The following is a 21,006-nucleotide window of genomic DNA, read 5'->3' on the forward strand; positions in this document are numbered from 1 at the left end:
AGACCAAGCTAGCCAGTAACTAGCTAAAACCAGACACAGATGAAGACCAAGCTAGCCGGTAACTAGCTAACACCAGACACAGATGAAGACCTAGCTAGCCGGTAACTAGCTAAAACCAGACACAGATGAAGACCTAGCTAGCCAGTAACTAGCTAAAATCAGACACAGATGAAGACCTAGCTAGCCAGTAACTAGCTAAAACGAGACACAGATGAAGACCAAGCTAGCCAGTAACTAGCTAAAACCAGACACAGATGAAGACCTAGCTAGCCAGTAACTAGCTAAAACCAGACACAGATGAAGACCAAGCTAGCCAGTAACTAGCTAAAACCAGACACAGATGAAGACCTAGCTGGACACAGATGAAGACCTAGCTGGCCAGTAACTAGCTAAAACCAGAAACAGATGAAGACCAAGCTAGCCAGTAACTAGCTAAAACCAGACACAGATGAAGACCAAGCTAGCCAGTAACTAGCTAAAACCAGACACAGATGAAGACCAAGCTAGCCAGTAACTAGCTAAAACCAGACACAGATGAAGACCAAGCTAGCCAGTAACTAGCTAAAACCAGACACCGATGAAGACCAAGCTAGCCAGTAACTAGCTAAAACCAGACAGAGTTTGCATGATGGCGTGTACGGAGATGGCAGCATCGCGACTAACTCTTAGGAAACTCTGCAGTATGTAGTTTGTTTAGGTACTATTTTTTACGTTATTAGCTCAGGAATTGTTTTGTGTCATTACATACAGCCGGGAAGAACTATTGGATATTAGAGCGGCGGTAACTCACCAGAACATCCACCATTACGATCAGGATTACGACTTCCCTGGAGCAGATCCTTTGTTTGCTCTCCACAGATCAATTTCAGAGGCTGACGCAAAACAACACCGGTGAAGGAGAGGTACTCGGGGCGATCTTCTGTTCCAACTTAGGAAGCGTGCACACCACCCACTGCTCCCGAGTATTTTACTTGCTCATGTCCAATCTCTGGATAATAAAGTTGATGAGCTCAAGGCGAGAGCTGCTTTTCAGTGAGACACCAGGGATTGTAACATTCTCTGCTTCACGGAAACATGGCTCTCTCGAGATATACTGTCTGATTCTGTAAAGCCAGTTGGGTTCTCAGTACGTCGCATCGACAGGAACAAAGGTCTCTCCGGAAGGGTGGAGGTATGGAGGTATATGTTTTATGATTAACAACTTATGGTATAACTGTGATAACATACGGAACTCAAGTCCTTCTGTTCACCCGAGCTACAATATCTCACAATCTCCCAAGATAATTTTCGTCAATAGTAGCCACAGCGGTAAATATCCCCCCTCAAGCCGATACCACGACATCCCTCAAAGAACTTCACTGGACTTTATGCAAACTGGAAACCACATATCCTGAGGCTGCATTTATTGTAGCTGGAGATTTTAACGAAGCAAATTTGAGGAAAAGGCTCACGAAATTCTATCAACATATTGATTGTTGTACTCACACTGCTAAAACTCTTGACCATTGTTATACTACCTTCCAGAATACATATAAGGCCCTCCCCCGCCCTCCATTTGGCAAATCGGACCACAATTCAATCTTGCTCCTTTCCTCCTATAGGCAGAAACTCAAACAGGAAGCATCCGTGGTAAGGACTATTCAACGCTGGTCTGATAAATCGGAATCCACGCTTCAAGATTGTTTTGATCACGCAGACTGGGATATGTTCAGAGCAGCTTCAGAAAATAATATTGACACATATACCAATACGGTTAATAGTCACAGTAAACAATGTGACTATTAAAAGACTGGGAATATGGAAGAATACAAACGGTGTAGTTATTCCCTCCGCAAAGCAATCAAGCACGCTAAACGTCGGTACAGGGACAAAGTGGAGTCCCAGTTCAACGGCTCAGACACAAGACGAATGTGGCAGGGTCTACAGACAATCACTGATTATAAAAGGAAAACCAGCCACGTCACAGACGTCTTGCTTCCCGGACAGGCTGAACACATTCTTCGCTCGCTTTGAGGATAATACAGTGCCACCGACACGGCCCGCGATCATGGACTGTGGGCTCTCCTTCAATGGAAACTTCAATGCTTTTTGTCAATTTGTCAATCGTGTCATTTCCGGTGACAACTTGTAGACTTGTTTACATGTTGCTGTGTGTTTTGTTGCTAACCTTACTTTGCTACCTGACAACTTTACGTTTTTTACTTTTTAATTACCGTTTATATTTTTTGTTTTTCCCTCATTCCCTCACTTTTTTTTCGTTCAACTTTTTCACTCCGGACGCTTTATCTGGACATGGTTCGTCAGGACCTCCAACAGCCGAAGCTAAGTAGTAACATTAACATGATGCCTTCTAATTGCAGTCGCTATACTCAAAATATACAGGAGAACGATCACCTTACAGCGAGGATAGCTGTGCTACAAGCCCAGCTTCAGATGCAATCATTAGGCAAGGGTAATTTCAGTGTAGGAAAGGATGAAACAGTGTCTGTGCCACCAGTAAGTACAGATAGTAGTATAAACCCTCTCGCAAGGTCCCCGCAGCCGGACAACTTTCTCATGGATTCTGGAGGGAAATGCTGTAGGAATGCTCAACTGGTGTCGCTCATCCAGCCGACAGAAACTTTAAACCGGTTCTCCCCATTAAGCAGAGAGTTGGAGTCAGAGGCCGAGCCTTCTCTGGTCTCTACTTCTTCCGTTACGGGGTCTGAGATGCCGAAGCATCTCGCCATTAGCTCTAACAAATTGAAAACCCTAGTCATTGGCGACTCCATTACCCGCAATATTAGACTTAAAACGAATCATTCAGTGATCATACACTGTTTACCAGGGGGCAGGGCTACCGACGTTAAGGCTAATCTGAAGATGGTGCTGGCTAAAGCTAAAACTGGCGAGTGTAGAGAGTATAGGGATATTGTTATCCACGTCGGCACCAACGATGTTAGGATGAAACAGTCAGAGGTCACCAAGAGCAACATAGCTTCAGCGTATAAATCAGCTAGAAAGATGGGTCGGCACAGAGTAATTGTCTCTGGCCCCCTCCCAGTTAGAGGGGGGGTTGATGAGCTCTACAGCAGTCTCACAACTCAATCGCTGGTTGAAAACTTTTCTGCCCCTCCCAAAAGATATAATTTGTAGATAATTGGCCCTCTTCCTGGGACTCACCCACAAACAGGACCAAGCCTGACCATCCTAGCTGGATGGGTGCTCTCATCTTATCTACCAACATAGACAGGGCTCTAACTCCCCTAGCTCCACAATGAAATAGGGTGCAGGCCAGGCATCAGGCTGTTAGCCAGCTTAGTGGAGTCTGCCACTAGCACAGTCAGTGTAGTCAGCTCAGCTATCCCCATTGAGACCGTATCTGTGAAATCTCACATCTCAAAATAGGGCGACTTAATGTTAGATCCGTCACTTCCAGGGCAGTTATAGTCAATTAACTAATCACTGATCATGATCTTGATGTGATTGGCCTGACTTAAACATGGCTTAAGCCTGATTAATTTACTGTGAAATGAGGCCTCACCTCCTGGTTACACTAGTGACCATATCCCCCGCGCATACCGAAGAGGCGGAGGTGTTGCTAACATTTACGATAGCAAATTTCAATTTACAAAAAAAAGACGTTTTCGTCTTTTGAGCTTCTAGTCATGAAATCTATGCAGCCTACTCAATCACTTTTTATAGCTACTGTTTACAGGCCTCCTGGGCCATATACAGCGTTCCTCACTGAGTTCCTATCAAACCTTGAAGTCATAGCAGATAATATTCTAATTTTTGTTGACTTTAATTTTCACATGGAAAAGTCCACAGACCCATTCCAAAAGGCTTTCGGAGCCATCATCGACTCAGTGGGTTTTGTCCAACATGTCTCCGGACCTACTCATTGTCACAGTCATACTCTGGACCTAGTTTTGTCACATGGAATAAATGTTGTGGATCTTAATGTTTTTCCTCATAATCCTGGACTATCGGACCACCATTTTATTACGTTTGCAATCGCAACAAATAATCTGCTCAGACCCCAACCAAGGAGCATCAAAAGTCATGCTATAAATTCTCAGACAACCCAAAGATTCCTTGATGCCCTTCCAGACTCCTCTGCCTACCCAAGGACGTCAGAGGACAAAAATCAGTTAACCACCTAACTGAAGAACTCAGTTTAACCTTGCGCAATACCCTAGATGCAGTTGCACCCCTAAAAACATTTGTCATAAGAAACTAGCTCCCTGGTATACAAAAAATACCCGAGCTCTGAAGCAAGCTTCCAGAAAACTGGAACGGAAATGGCGCCACACCAAACTGGAAGTCTTCCGGCTAGCTTGGAAAGACAGTACCGTGCAGTATCGAAGAGCTCTCACTGCTGCTCGATCATCCTATTTTCCAACTTAATTGAGGAAAATAAGAACAAACCAAAATTTATTTTTGATACTGTCGCAAAGCTAACTAAAAAGCATCATTCCCCAAGAGAGAATGGATTTCACTTCAGCAGTAATAAATTCATGAATTTCTTTGAGGAAAAGATCATGATCATTAGAAAGCAAGTTATGGACTCCTCTTTAAATCTGCGTATTCCTCCAAAGCTCAGTTGTCCAGAGTCTACACAAATCTGCCAGGACCTAGGATCAAGAGAGACACTCAAGTGTTTTAGTACTATATCTCGACACAATGATGAAAATAATCATGGCATCTAAACCTTCAACGCTGCATACGGGACCCTATTCCAACTAAACTACTGAAAGAGCTGCTTCCTGTGCCTGGCCCTCCTATGTTGAACATAATAAACGTCTCGCTCTATCCACCGGATGTGTAGCAAACTCACTAAAAGTGGAATTAATAAAGCCTATCTTGAAAAAGCCAAACCTTGACCCAGAAAATATAAAAAACTATATCGGCCTATATCGAATCTCCCATTCCTCTCAAATATTTTAGAAATGCTGTTGTGCAACAACTCACTGCCTTCCTGAAGACAAACAATGTATACGAAATACTTCAGTCTGGTTTTAGACCCCATCATAGCACTGAGACTGCACTTGTGAAGGTGGTAAATTACCTTTTAATGGCATCAGACCGAGGCTCTGCATCTGTCCTGCATCTGTCCTCGTGCTCCATCGATCACCACAATCTTTTGGAGAGATTGGCAACCCAAATTGGTCTACAAATTCTGGCCTGGTTTAGATCTTATCTGTCAGAAAGATATCAGTTTGTCTCTGTGAATGGTTTGTCCTCTTATAAATCAACTGTAAATGTCTGTGTTCCTCAAGGTTCTGTTTTAGGACCACTATTGTTTTCACTATTATATTTTTTACCTCTTGGGGATGTCATTCGAAAACATAATGTTAACTTTCACTGCTATTCGGATGACACACAGCTGTACATTTCAATGAAACATGGTGAAGCCCCAAAATTGCCCTCGCTGGAAGCCTGTGTTTCAGACATAAGGAAGTGGATGGCTGCAAACGTTACACTTTTGCATGCTTGTTCTAGTACCCAAGAAACAGAAATCTTCTGTTGAATTTGACAATTAATCTTGATGGTGGTACAGTTGTCTCAAATAAAACTGTGAAGGACCTCGGCGTTACTCTGGACCCATCATCTCTCTTTTGACGAACATATCAAGACTGTTTCAAGGACAGCTTTTTTCCATTTACGTGTCCAAAAATGATGCAGAAAAATTCATTCATGCTTTTGTTACATCTAGGTAAGACTACTGCAATGTTCTACTTTCCGGCTACCCAGATAAAGCACTAAATAGACTTCAGTTAGTGCTAAATACGGCTGCTAGAATCCTGACTAGAACCAAAAAATGTGATCATATTACTCCAGTGCTAGCCTCCCTACACTGGCTTCGTGTTAAGGCAAGGGCTGATTTCAAGGTTTTACTGCTAACCTACAAAGCATTACATGGGCTTGCTCCTACCTATCTTTCCAATTTGGTCCTGCTGTACATACCTACAAGTACGCTACGGTCAAAAGACGCAGGCCTCCTAATTGTCCTTACAATTTCGAAGCAAACAGCTGGAGGAAGGGCTTTCTGCTATAGAGCTCAATTTTTATGGAATGGTCTGCCTACGCAAGTGAGAGACACCGACTCTGTCTCAACCTTTAAGTCTTTATTGAAGACTCATCTCTTCAGTAGGTCCTATGATTGAGTGTAGTCTGGCCCAGGAGTGTGAAAGTGAACGGAAAGGCACTGGAGCAACGAACTGTCCTTGCTGTCTCTGCTTGGTCGTTTCCCCTCTCTCCACTGGGATTCTCTGCCTCTAACCCTATTACAGGGGCTGAGTCACTGGCTTACTGGTGCTCTTCCATGTTGTCCCTAGGAGGGGTGCGTCACTTAAGTAGGTTGAGTCACTGACGTGGTCTTCCAGTCTGGGTTGGTGCCCCCCCTTGGGTTGTGCCGTGGCGGAGATCTTTGTGGGCTATACTCGGCCTTGTCTCAGGATGGTAAGTTGGTGGTTGAAGATATCCCTCTAGTGGTGTGGGGACTGTGCTTTGGCAAAGGGGTGGGGTTATATCCTGCCTGTTTGGCCCTGTCTGGGGGTATCATCGGATGGGGCCACAGTGTCTCTTGACCCCTCCTGTCTCAGCCTCCAGTATTTATGTTGCAGTAGTTTATGTGTTGGGGGGCTAGGGTCAGTCTGTTATATCTGGAGTATTTCTCTTGTCTTGTCCTGTGTGAATTTAAGTTTGTTTCTGTACAGCACTTTGATATATCTGCTGATGTAAGAAGGGCTATATAAATAAATTTGATTTGATTCTCAGTGACCGACGTGAGTAAGACATTTAAGCGTGTTAACCCTCGCAGGGCTGCCGTCCCAGATGGTATCCCTAGCCACGTCCTCAGAGCATGCACAGACCAGCTGGCTGGTGTGTTTAGATATATATTCCATCTCTCCGTATCCCAGTCTGTTCTCCCACATGCTTCAAGATGGCCACCATTGCCCCTGTACCTAAGAAAGCAAAAGTAATTGAACTAAATGACTATTGCCCCGTAGCACTCACCTCTGTCATCATGAAGTGCTTCGAGAGACTAGTCAAAGATCATATCACCTCCACCTTACCTGCCACCCTAGACCCACTCCCAATTTGCTTACCGCCCCAACAGATCCACAGACGATGCAATCGCCACCACACTGAACACTACCCTGTCCCATCTGGACAAGAGGCATACCTACAGTTGAAGTCGGAAGTTTACATACACCTTAGCCAAATACATTTAAACTCAGTTTTTCACAATTCCTGACATTTAATCCTAGTAAAAATTCCCTGTCTAAGGTAATTTAGGATCATCACTTTATTTTAAGAATGTGAAATGTCAGAATAATAGTAGAGATAATTATTTATTTCAGCTTTCATTTCTTTCATCACATTTCCAATGGGTCAGAAGTTTACATGCACTCAATTAGTATTTGGTAGCATTTCCATTAAATTGTTTAACTTGGGTCAATCGCTTCAGGTAGCCTTCCACAAACTTCCAACAATTATTTGCGGGAATTTTGGCCCATTCCTCCTGACAGAGCTGGTGTAACTGAGTCAGGTTTGTAGGCCTCCTTGCTCGCACACACTTGTTCAGTTCTGCCCACAAATTTTCTATGGGATTGAGGTCAGGCCTTTGTGATGGCCACTCCAATAACTTTACTTTTTTGCCCTTAAGCCATTTTGCCAGAACTTTCGAAGTATGCTTGGGGTCATTGTCCATTTGGAAGACCCATTTGCGACCATTCCTGACTGATGTCTTGAGATGTTGCTTCAATATATCCACATACTTTTCCCGACTCATGATGCCATCTATTTTGTGCACCAGTCCCTCCTGCAGCAAAGCACCCCCACAACATGATGCTGCCACCCACGGTTGGGATGGTGTTCTTCGGCTTGCAAGCCTCCCCCTTTTTCCTCCAAACATAAAGATGGTCATTATGGCCAAACAGTTCTATTTTTGTTTCATCAGACCAGAGGACATTTCTTCAAAAAGTCTGATCTTTGTACCCATGTGCAGTTGCAAACCGTAGTCTGGCTTTTTTAGGACGACTTTTTTAGGACGGCTTTTTTAGGGTGGTTTTAGAGCAGTGGCTTCTTCCGTGCTGTGATATATATATATATATATTGACATTGAAAGTCAATATATATAAAAAAATATTTAAAAAAATAAAAAGAGTTCTTAACAGGGCATGTTTTTTTTTTACCCTCGCCTGTCAGGTTATGTCGATATAGAACTCGTTTTACTGTGGATATAGATACTTTTGTACCTGTTTCCTCCAGCATCTTCACAAGGTCCTTTGCTGTTGTTCTGGGATTGATTTGCACTTTTTGCACCAAAGTACGTTCATCTCTAGGAGACATAACGCATCTCCTTCCTGAGCGCTATGATGGCTGCATGGTCCCATGGTGTTTATATTTGCATACTATTGTTTGTACAGATTAACGTGGTACCTTCAGGAGTTTGGAAATTGCTCCCAGGGATGAACCAGACTTGTAGAGGTCTACAATTTTCTTTCTGAGGTCTTGGCTGATTTCTTTTGATTTTCCCATGATGTCAATCATAGAGGCACTGAGTTTGAAGGTAGGCCTTGAAATACATCCACAGGTACACCTCCAATTGACTCAAATTATGTCAAATAGCCTATCAGAAGCTTCTAAAGCCATGACATAATATTCTGGAATTTTCCAAGCTGTTTAAAGGCACATTCAACTTAGTGTATGTAAAATTATGACCCACTAGAATTGTGATACAGTAAATCATAAGTGAAATATTCTGTCTGTCAACAATTGTTTTGAAAAATTACTTGTGTCATGAACAAAGTAGATGTCCTAACCGACTTGCTAAATCTATAGTTTGTTATGAAATTTGTGGAGTGGTTGAAAAACTTGTTTCAATGACTTCAACATAAGTGTATGCATTCGCAGTCACAGGCGCAACAAATGTAACTTCTTACAAGGAATGCCTTAAAATATGTTAATGAGACAGAGACTCTTTCCCCATTCACCACATTTTCCCACAATGCACCATAATTAATACTGTAACACACATTTACGGTATTTTACAGTTGAAATTACAGAAAGGTCTTAAAGTGTGCTGTAAAATATTGCACTGGTCATCCCCAAAGAAAGGTCTTAAATGACTGTGCTGGAGTCTTATATCTCCCTCCCTAACTTGAATAATCAGCTGTCTGAGCAGCTTACCGATCACTGTACCTGTACACAGCCAATCTGTAAATAAACAGCACAACAGACTACCTCATCCCCATATTATTACTTATCCTCTTGCTCTTTTGTTCACCAGTATCTCTACTTGCACATCATCATCTGCACATCTATCACTCCAGTATTAATGCTAAATTGTAATTATTTTCACCTCTTGGGCCTATTTATTGCCCACCTCCCTACATTTGCACAGACTGTACATAGATTTTTCTATTTTTCTTTTCTGTTATTGATTGTACGTTTGTTTATGTGTAACTCTGTTGATTTTGTGGCACTGCTTTGCTTTCTCTTGGCTAGGTCACAGTTGTAAATGAGAACTTGTTCTCAACTGGCCAACCTGGTTAAATAAAGGTGAAAAAAAATGAACAGTGTTTTACTGTGCATTGTACAGTAATCTACTGTAGGTAGTCGGTTTATACAATTGATTAATACAGTAAGTTAATGATAAAATGACAAAAAACAGCTGACAGTGTAGTTGGCTGTTGGGGCACTATGACATCACCTTACAATAATCCCTTGAAAGGATTTTTGACATTTTGCCTGTCCACTCTTACCTACCACTTTTGGATTGATTAATAAATATCAAAGACTCAAGCCATCTCCCGTGTCTGCTTCTGCCTTGTGCCCCTGTGCAAGTATTACATTTCAACATTGTTTTATGTATTTGACAATTTGTCACTTTAACCCACCTTGGCAGGCATTGTTGGGCACAATATTCATTCCTCTAGCAGTAACTGGAGCTAGTGCTTTAATCATTGTAGGCTGCTGCATTAGCTTCTGTCATTAGGAGCGGAACGCAGGCCATTGATGTGGGAATGGCTTGTCTCGTTATTGTACGTCATTTATCCGCTAGTTTTTATATTCATTCATTCTGATCCATTAAACCTCATAGCACAACAAACTGCTTAATACTATTTTAGAAATATACTTCTATTTATTCAAACATACAACATTATGTAAAAGTATCATAAAAGTATCATAAAGTCAAAAATGTTGAATTTACCCACAATCCTCTAAAAACAGAGCCACGTGTCACTATTAAATATTATTAACTTGCAGAAAAAAACAAGTTATTCATATTTAAGTGGTACGTGGCTCTGCAAGAAACGTCATAATTCTATATCAGTACAACACAAATAAATCAAGAAATATGTCTGACTACTTTATTATTTTAAACAAATACGTAAAACATCATTAGAATCAAGTTAGAACCATGTTAGATCGACTTTAAAATATGAATCATAACTTACAAAAACTCAACTTTAGATGAGCAGAACACAAATAGTTATATTTACTCAATAGTCTAATATTTGTTAACAGTACTCAACATTAAATTATAAATCTTATTGAAATCTGAGTTAGTACCAATTATGATTTGAGTTCTACTGACTGTCCGAGTTTGAGTAGCCACTACTCAATTTCTCTAATTAGTTAGACAGTTATTTCCCATGCATAACATCACATTGATTCGCAATATGCTGTAATTATGTAGCATATACAATGACACATTTTCACATTTCTAGATAACTGGTTGCGGGTGGTTTATTGCGCTAAAACACGAATACATTCTTCACATAAAATGGTGCATCTCCACTAATGTAAAACCGCAGAGCAGAAATCAACCCCTCCCCCTGAGCACCCGGAGACACAAGTTAACACAATTTCGCTTTCGGGTGGTTTATTGAGCCCAAACATGAATAAATTAATTACATAAGTTGGTGCATCTCCACTAATGTTGCTACTCAAACATATCGGACAGTCAGCAGAAGACAACCGCTCCTCCTGAGCGCACAGAATAAACACAAGTAAACACGATTTCACTTTGAGTGCGCAGTATACAGAATGCATAGGAAATAGGAAAACCTTTAAGATCAATAGCCACAATGAATGCAGCAGAAAGACTTACCTAAGGAATCCACGGGGAAGATAATAACTAGTCCACTATTTTGATCAGAAAACCACGTTTTTGTTCTCCTTAGGTGTGACTAGCTAGCCTACTCTACACATCACTATCCCTTATACATACATGCGACCAGGCTCCATCTACTGCAACTGGATTGAGTCACTGAGCATCCCGTTGTCCGAATCAAAGTTCGGACGTTTCCGATAAGTTGACGAATAGCCTGAGGAAATGGGTGGACATCTCACGCGTTAAAAATCATGCATTTTTTTTTTTATCCAAAAGAGGTCGCCAGAGTATCGCATCTCATTTATAGCGCGTCATATAATTTGAGACCACGATTAAATTACACAAACGATGTAGCAGTTGTGTGCAACGTGAACCAGGCTATTCTGAAACAGAGTAGGCTAGCTACTATGTTTTGGAGTGGAAATGTATGAATTGCATCACCAATATCTCAAATCTAACCTCCCTAAAACGTGTAGCCTATTTGGACAAGGATATCTAGTTTTACCGCTCTTTAACAGCCCTAAGGAAAGCGTGTATCGGTAGTTTTAGACATGCGGAAGTGTGTGGGGGCTATGATGCACTGTTAAATGACGGACGGCTCTCTGTGTTCCTAGCTGTGCTGGGAAATAATTATTCATCCGAAAGATCTGCCTCTCGAGACCCTTTTGGATACCCGGTGAATGAACAGTGGGTGAAGATTATGTTATGATCGTTTGGGGACACACAGTCGGGAATAGGCTGAGCGAGAGCTGATAGTATCTACAAGATTGATACATTTACTCAGGCTTTATTAGCCATAATCATTTGAGATACACTACTCGTCTTGGACGGTTCAGGTTTCGCTGATGTGCTACTGTATGCCAAAATATCATTAAGGATTCAACAGCCTTCACAAAAACAAAAAAAATAGTACGATTTTGAAACTGCAGTAAAAGTGCAGTTACTGCAGTCGACTTTGGTATTTTGGACGCAGTAATTGCAGAATAGTCTAATATATATATACACACACACACACACACACACACTCCACTGTAACTGCAGTTACACTGAAACATTACTGCAGTATAAACGTTTATTTTGGACGCAGTATTTGTGCTCTGAATGCAATATTTTTTTCTTAATGTGGACCATAGGACAAATACATTATTCTGCCACTCTAATGAATACTCAGGGAGAAAAAGGTGAAGATTCACTCGCAGAGCGCGGAAGGTGTTAATTTCACAGAAGGCAGGAAACAAAACGAGGACCGACGGCTATAACTGGCTCTCACAAACGAGCTGTGAAAAACCTTAGTAGAGTCAAAACTAACAATACCCCACAAAGGCACAAACAGAATGAACTGAACTAAATAAGGAGCTGATGAGACCAGGTGAGTATCTAACACAGGTGAAATCAATGAACAAAAATGAAAGACTACTAATGAAAGGGCTACGTTCAAGAACATAAAGAAACAGGGCTACGTTCAAGAACACAAGGCTGACTAAGAAAATAAATACAGGACCTTACAGCCACAGTGTCTTTGAAATGACGGCTATTGTCAGTGAAACATTATCTCAGAAGGATCCACTGTATAACAGATTTTGAAGCATCACTTTCAGCTTTTACTTTTGCAACCTCTACGCCTCCTAACTGTGTGTCTCTTTTCACCTCTATTCGATTCTAATTTATCACTCAATCACCTGACGCAATCTAGTGCAAAAATACAAATAAACAAAGGGTCAAGTACCATCAGCAATATGAGATGCCATGTATTGTCCATGTATTGTATCTGCCTAATATGTTTCAAACATTGTGCACACATCTACCCAATGTGGCATGTGTAATGTGTGTGCAACCCTTATATTGTATTGTGTGTACAACCCTTATATTGTATTGTGTGTACAACCCTTATATTGTATTGTGTGTGCAACCCTTATATTGTATTGTGTGTACAACCCTTATATTGTATTGTGTGTACAACCCTTATATTGTATTGTGTGTACAACCCTTATATTGTATTGTGTGTACATATGTGCTCATCCGCTATGCATCCTGAACCTTCACAGACAGAGAAGGGACGTCAACAATCACCTCTCCTCCTGCTGTGAACTAACTGATTCTTAGAAAGGGCCGGGCGCCTGCAAGCTGACTTCAGGTCATCAGTTGGACAGTGTATCGTCCGACATATTGTTGCGGCTGGCTTTCGGGGTCAATCGAGCAGTGTGGCTTGGCAGGGACGTTTTTCAGAGGACGCATGTCCCATCGCTGCAACTCCCCTACGGACTCGGGAGAGGTCGAGAACCCTACGAAACACGACCCTGCCAAGCCACACTGCTTTTTGACACACTGCTCACTTAACCCGGAAGCCAGACGCACCAATGTGTCGGAGGAAACACCATCCACTGTCAGCTTGCAGACGCCCAGCCCGCCACAAGGAGTCACTAGAGTACTACTGGTCTGGTACTCAGGGACTACTGGTCTGGTACACAGGGACTACTGGTCTGGTACACAGGGAATACTGGTCTGTACACAGGGAATACTGGTCTAGTACACAGGGAATACTGGTCTAGTACACAGGGACTACTGGTCTGGTACACAGGGACTACTGGTCTGGTACACAGGGACTACTGGTCTGGTACACAGGGACTACTGGTCTGGTACACAGGGACTACTGGTCTGGTACACAGGGACTACTGGTCTGGTACACAGGGACTACTGGTCTGGTACACAGGGACTACTGGTCTGGTACACAGGGACAGGGACTACTGGTCTGGTACACAGGGACTACTGGTCTAGTACACAGGGACTACTGGTCCGGTACACAGGGACTACTGGTCCGGTACACAGGGACTACTGGTCCGGTACACAGGGACTACTGGTCTAGTACACAGGGACTACTGGTCCGGTACACAGGGACTACTGGTCCGGTACACAGGGACTACTGGTCCGGTACACAAGGACTACTGGTCTGGTACACAGGGAATACCTTTTCTAGTACACAGGGACTACAAAACACACCTGTGTTGTGTGGCTGGCCGTTAAACAGCCCTAAGCCTGCAGGAAGCTGTTGACATCTTCAGGGACCAAGACAATATCTCCTCAGGCTAGCCCTCAAACACCTGTTACACTCACATAGTACTGGAGGCCTGTTCTCCGTCACTCATATTGGCTCTAATACATTGTTGCTACATTACAATTTATGTATTTTATGTTAGGTAATTTGACTACATAAAATCTTGGATATAGTATAATACATATTATAGTATATAATAACATTTACTTGTTTTACCTGTTTCTATTTTCCATCCATACAACCCAGCTTTCTCGCTTCCTGTGAATTTGAGGTTAAGGCTTTTCTTCTCCCTGACTGTTTTGTTTTCACTAAATGGTTGGTGTTGGCAATTGGTGTTCGTGTGAAGAAATCATTGTCACCACATTCAGCTCGTCAAGTGTCCAACAACAATCATAACGGAGTCAAATATCCTTCCTCTGAGCCTTTCATGTCCCTGCTCAAGGTCCTTCAAACTGGATATGGAGGTACAAACTCCTTTCTTCCCTCTGTGATTAACGCACAGTTGGAAAGCATAGGTACGTACGGTCTCTGCTTAGACTGTTGGCATAGAAGAAAATGTAGGCATGTGAGATTGTAATGTTTTTTCTAAGACAGTTCTCAAAACAAAGTGTCACTCCTCAACAGAACCTATACCTCTAGATTTAAAAAATGTTTGCCTTTTCACTTCAGTTCTGGCTTCTCCCAGTAACATTTAAATGAGTCCAATCTCAGAACTGTATGACTTCCCTTCCTCATTATTAGTCCATCTTCCAGGTGTATTGGTTGTGTTTGATGCTATACCCTGTTAGCTAGGGATGGTGCTCAGGTCAGTGGTAGCGTTTGTATCCAACCTGGACTCAGTGGTAGACGTAACATAGTAAACATATTTTAAGGAGTCCCGTGTTGAAGATTAGGTGACAGATTGTTGCCTGCCGTTACCTGGGGGCCTCCCATTAGGAAGTCCAGTTGCAAAGGGAGGTGTTTGGGCCCAGTGTCCTTAGCATTTACATTTAAGTCATTTAGCAGACGCTCTTATCCAGAGCGACTTACAAATTGGTGCATTCACCTTATGACATCCAGTGGAACAGTCACTTTACAATAGTGCATCTAAATATTAAGGGGGGGGAGAGGGAATACTTATTCTATCCTAGGTATTCCTTAAAGAGGTGGGGTTTCAGGTGTCTCCGGAAGGTGGTGATTGACTCCGCTGTCCCGGCGTCGTGAGGGAATTTGTTCCACCATTGGGGGCAGAGCAGCGAACAGCTTTGACTGGGCTGAGCGGGAGCTGTACTTCCTCAGTGGTAGGGAGGCGAGCAGGCCAGAGGTGGATGAACGCAGTGCCCTTGTTTGGGTGTAGGGCCTGATCAGAGCCTGGAGGTACTGAGGTGCCGTTCCCCTCACAGCTCCGTAGGCAAGCACCATGGTCTTGTAGCGGATGCAAGCTTCAACTGGAAGCCAGTGGAGAGAACGGAGGAGCGGGGTGACGTGAGAGAACTTGGGAAGGTTGAACACCAGACGGGCTGCGGCGTTCTGGATGAGTTGAAGGGGTTTAATGGCACAGGCAGGGAGCCCAGCCAACAGCGAGTTGCAGTAATCCAGACAGGAGATGACAAGTGCCTGGATTAGGACCTGCACCGCTTCCTGTGTGAGGCAGGGTCGTACTCTGCGGATGTTGTAGAGCATGAACCTACAGGAACGGGCCACCGCCTTGATGTTGGTTGAGAACGACAGGGTGTTGTCCAGGATCACACCAAGGTTCTTAGCACTCTGGGAGGAGGACGATGAGCTTTGTGTGCACAATGGTGAACACTGAGCTGTAGTCTCTTAACAGCATTCTCATTAGGGTTCTTTCAGCCAGGTGGGAAAGGGCAGTGTAGCGCGATTCAGATTGCGTGATCCTTGGATCTGGTCAGGCAGTATGTGAATTTGAATGAGTCTAGTGTTTCTGGGCTGTGAGCCACTCCCAGCCTTTCAAAGATAGTGCTCGCGCTGTAGTTGCGGCAAGTTACCATCGTGATCTTGGGCTGCAATGACTGATACTGAGCCGGCACAAATCTATTCCCATTGGTGGAGAGCAGTTTGAGTGCAGAGTGGCTGTTTTGAGACACCACAGAAACATGACAGGCTCCTTCCATGCAGTTCTCAGAGCTAGCATGGAGTCAAACTGCATTGTACACAAGGACCATTTAATAGCTCTGGTATTTTTAGTTCCTAGTGCAGCGAGGCCAAGAAAATGTAATTTTAGAATGGGAAGGGCTTTCAATTTTAAGCACACTTAATCCCTGTTTTTCCCTTCTCCTTTTTAAGCTCAGTGGTGCATATGACAAACTGGATACATGAACTTTAAAATGTTGAGAACTTCACATTAGAGGAAGTTATTCCACAGAACAGCAATTTGTCTTCCAAGTATAGCTAATATATGTGGTACCTTAAAAAGCACCTAGTAGATAATTAAAACCACCAAACAAGCATTTACTTGTAAACACATTTAATAGAAAGACAATGTGACACTCATAAATATTAAATGTAGCTGCCAAGGTTTGTTGCATGTTGGAAAAATAACATTGTAAAAAACAGTCCAGAATATACAGAGTCTTGGTCATCCTCCTGGCCATCCCTGACAGTGTCAGGAGGAGTAACTGCATAGACAATCCTCCTGACACCATTATGGAGTACTAGGAGTGAACTGTTGTGCAAGACATGCTGGCAGACTGCTGAGACAAAGGGTGGAAATAGATGAGACCCTGACACACCACCCCGGAAGCTGACGTAAAGAGCTGAGTCATTCTTTCACCTCATACCCCCCCCCCCAACCACAAAGGCTCTGTCATCTAGAATATGTATTACTGTCACCCTAATTGAGCCAGTTAACATGTGAAGCCACCTGACTGAAGTCAACAGGGTGAGTCATGTAAAATCTTTATCCTCCAAGATAAAAACAAGCCTCATTTGCAATTGAAGGCAAGCCAATCGTCCTATCTGCACACTAACCATATCTGATCGTTACCTCATTCTAAAATACATTACAAAAAGAAAAAAAGAAATAAATGTTTTTAAAATTCACAAAATGGTTAAGTGAGATAAATACAATTGTGTGTCTAGAGCAGGAGGTACCATTTAGGCCCTCTCTCCCCTTATCCTGCGGGCCAGCTGGATGTCTTTGGGCATAATGGTGACACGCTTGGCATGGATGGCACACAGGTTGGTATCCTCAAACAGACCCACCAGGTACGCTTCGCTGGCCTCCTGGTGGAGAGAAGAGGAGTGGGGACAAGTCAAGGGATTAATCAAATAAAGAGTTCCTGTTCACTCCATCCATTAGCCTTCAGACTAGTGTGGTACCAGCAGTCTGGGGATTTTACCTGAAGGGCACCAATGGCAGCACTCTGGAAACGCAGGTCCGTCTTGAAGTCCTGCGCGATTTCTCTCACCAGACGCTGGAAAGGCAGCTTGCGGATCAGCAGCTCAGTAGACTTCTGATAACGACGGATCTCCCTCAGAGCCACTGTTCCTGGCCTGGGAAACAAAACAGTAAAACGTTAAGTAATCATTCTATAACTAGACCTGTTAGTGACACACTTCCTTCTGGTTACATCTATGTAAACAAACATGCTGGGAAAATAGGTTGAACTGCTCTAAGTACCTGTAACGATGGGGCTTCTTCACTCCTCCGGTGGATGGCGCACTTTTCCTGGCCGCCTTTGTGGCGAGCTGCTTCCTTGGCGCCTTTCCTCCGGTGGATTTACGGGCGGTCTGCTTGGTACGAGCCATTTCTCACTAGGGGAAAAATATATATACAAATCAGTCGGAAAATGACTTGAAATGCCTTCAAAGTGAGACATTAAATTGTCGATCGCTGTCGATGGGAAAAGGCGGCTTAAAAAAAAAAGGCAAAAATTGTTTTCTACAAAACAAACAGAAACGCTTAAAAAAAACATTGCAGCCAACTGTTTAACCCCACATATATTTTGATAAGACAAATTGCAATAACTGAAATTCAGCGTCCTTTATATAACAATCGTTCAGGTTTCAATATTCCCCCTCCCCCCACCGCGAACGTAAAGGCACCGCTGGGAGGCGCGTTTGGTCGGTTCCAGTCGCGCCGCCTGCCGCCTTGCCGCCTGCCGCCCGGTTGCCAACACAACAGACATTATTACTGCAGTCTTTGTTCGTTTGAGCGGGGCACGGAAAAAACAGCATACATCGAAAGGATAAAAACTTCGCGTGAATGTTGTGCTAACGACCGTTTGTCCACTTGTACTTAAAAAAACACCGAGGAGGAGGAAAGCCCAAATCAGAAGGAAATAAAAAACAAAAAAACGTTTTAAAATGCGAGAAAAGGAGAACTGATAATTAGCTACAACTTCTGACCGACGACTGACCTAGCGTTAGCACTACGGCTAACGTTAACGAGAAACAGACATCGAAACCCCACGCTGTTTGAGTCCAAGCCGGAAAGTCAAGGTAGGGTGAAAGATGCTAGTTAAAACACGGCGGAAAAAAAATGTGCTTAAAAAAATAAAATAAAACTAGGCTACACATAGAGGTATTTAGTTAGCTACCGTTAGCAGGCAGCCATATCACGGTTGGGATTGCTATTGTTCTAGATATATTTAACCGGTACAGACAAATCATTTGGGAGGTCAACCGATTACTATTTCAACTCTTTGTGAACGGGAAAAAAACGCTATCAAATAAGACAAAAATAGCAAAAAGTTGCTCACCGTATGGTAACTGTTGGATTATTCCACAACTTTAACAGGTAGACCAGCAGACCCTAAGTCCTCTTCTTTGAGACACACAACGCGATTAATGGTAAACGGCGATGAATCCATTTTTATACTCTCTCATGACGTCAACTAACCGATTTCTAAAACCGGTTGGTTGAGAAGGAGAAACTCGTAAGACCATTGGTTAAAAAGACCATCAAACTGGCTCACACATTGGTTAACAAAATCAATCATCCCATTGGTTATTTTCTGTCCTCTGTATCCAATCAGAGCGACCGAAATATTATCGCGAAATACTTGGGTTGAAAATATTGCAGAAAATATATTAACATTGTTGTTTCAACAAAATACTCTTCTGAAACATGTTCTCAGCATGTTTTAACAATTCTGTGACTTGAAGAACATGCTAGTTAGAGTGCAATGATTGTTTTTCCATGGTATCATGATCATATTGCTCGTGAATGACCAGGATTGTTGTTGTATCAATTAGATTACTTTGTATTATCAATTAGTTTATAAGACTAAACGCGCAATTCAATTGGAATACAGAGTATCAGACAGTGAGTGTCGATATGGTCATGGCTGTCTGAGTAGATCGTGAATGCTGTCTGCCCGAGAAGACATGACTGCAATAAAATATGTTTTTTTTCCCCCTCGACCTCCGAACGACATTTGTACAGTTATTTCTCCCTAATATAATTTTCACTTGGATGTCTGTATGTTGTTCACAACATTGTGGTTTTCTGTTCTCAAATTCTCTGTTTAGAAATGTTATTTTAGGGATGTTTTGTAACAGTTGATGACCACACACGGGAAAAGCCTGTAATGTTGTTATTTTTGTTTGCACAGAGCAGCACACATTTCGTATGTTTGGATCAGAAGTACAATGTTATGTATTCTCCATGGAATAAAGACACTGGTTTCATATTAAAATAATATTTCTGACTACTCCACACACTGCAGCTTCAAAGCAAAGGGGACAAGACATTATTGAACTACATATTCCATAGCTCTTAGCAAACCCCATCATTTGACTGTCAAAGATCTGTATAACTAACCCAAGATAGATCACAGCCTTTCGTTTCCAATGGGAACAAATTAGGGCAGTAACTCAATTCGCCCTTGCACTCCTAAACAACAATTCTTAAAAAATAAAAAAAAACTTTGGCAAAGGGTCTAGATTCTAGTTTTGGGAACCTAAAACTGAATTGACATCAAAATGTTTTATCAATTAGAAAATTGGAATAATGTCGGCCAAAATCAAACTCACTCCATAGTCGTGTCCCTTGAGCTTCGGGTGAACATTTCTAGGGTTCTATTATCTTTGTCCATAGATGACATAAAATAAAATGTAGATTGGGGCATAGTGGTTGAAGCCAAACGACTGTTCACTAAGAATGAGGGGCAGACGAGTGAAAGCCTGTCAGTACTATTAAGAGAAGATTTTACTGAAGAAAGTACAGAGAGAGTACAGCTTCCTACGTTTCACTGTTTGAGTGTAAGTCCCAGCCCCAATGAAAGTATTTTAAATGCCAAAGAATGGAACATGTAGCGGCTCTGTGCGAAGGAAAGAAATGATGTGCCAAGTGTGGAGGGGCACATGATTACGGTGAATGTGGGAACAATGTCAAGGTTAATTGTTGTAATTGTGGGGGGAACACAGAGCAGCATTTGGTGGATGCCAGGTACATAAAAGAGGCTAGAGAGGCCCAACGGTATAAAATGTCTCTTATGCAGAGGCTGCAAGGCAGATTGGTGTAACTATTAGGCAGAATGATGGGTCACAGGGTTACTCCTGGAATAAGGGGACCTACTGTAGGAAAGGCTGTTTATGTTGGTCCAGACACGGATTCCAGACCTGTTCAGAAATCGTGTCGTGTCAAAGGGACACCTTAATAGTTCATCCAATTTATTTTATAGTCTTCATTGGAAAGGTTATCAACCTGTAATCATTTGTGGATAGAAGAACAGCCAAGTTGAAGGTCATTGTGGAAGCAACAACAGAGTTTTGATGGACTTTTACTGTTGCCAAGACTGTTGAAATGTTGACTCCAAATAATACTAATGATGGAATGTCTCAATATGATGATAATTAGAGTTAAGGTTTTTTGTTATCCTTCAGAGGAATGCCAGAA

The 21,006-nt window shown here is 42.5% G+C and overlaps 2 protein-coding genes across 2 annotated transcripts in view; both read right to left on the reverse strand.

The window, feature by feature from the left end:
- Positions 1–11,562, reverse strand: part of LOC124048100 (butyrophilin subfamily 1 member A1-like) — a 29,922-nt gene extending 18,360 nt beyond the window's left edge. Inside the window, exon 1 of the mRNA XM_046368534.1 lies at positions 11,108–11,562. The gene's annotated coding sequence lies outside the window, so the exon portion shown is untranslated. The remainder of the gene's footprint in view (positions 1–11,107) is intronic.
- A 5,050-nt stretch (positions 11,563–16,612) lies between these two features.
- On the reverse strand, positions 16,613–19,006 carry LOC124048105 (histone H3.3A). The gene is made up of 4 exons (XM_046368540.1): positions 18,866–19,006; positions 17,785–17,918; positions 17,504–17,657; positions 16,613–17,387 (listed from the first exon to the last, which is right to left on the reverse strand). Exons 2-4 carry the CDS (start codon positions 17,910–17,912, stop codon positions 17,259–17,261), a joined length of 411 nt encoding a protein of 136 aa, XP_046224496.1. The 5' UTR covers positions 17,913–17,918; positions 18,866–19,006; the 3' UTR covers positions 16,613–17,258.
- Positions 19,007–21,006: the final 2,000 nt, after the last annotated feature.

This window comes from Oncorhynchus gorbuscha, linkage group LG11 (assembly GCF_021184085.1).
Source record: "Oncorhynchus gorbuscha isolate QuinsamMale2020 ecotype Even-year linkage group LG11, OgorEven_v1.0, whole genome shotgun sequence".
Classification (NCBI taxonomy): domain Eukaryota; kingdom Metazoa; phylum Chordata; class Actinopteri; order Salmoniformes; family Salmonidae; genus Oncorhynchus; species Oncorhynchus gorbuscha.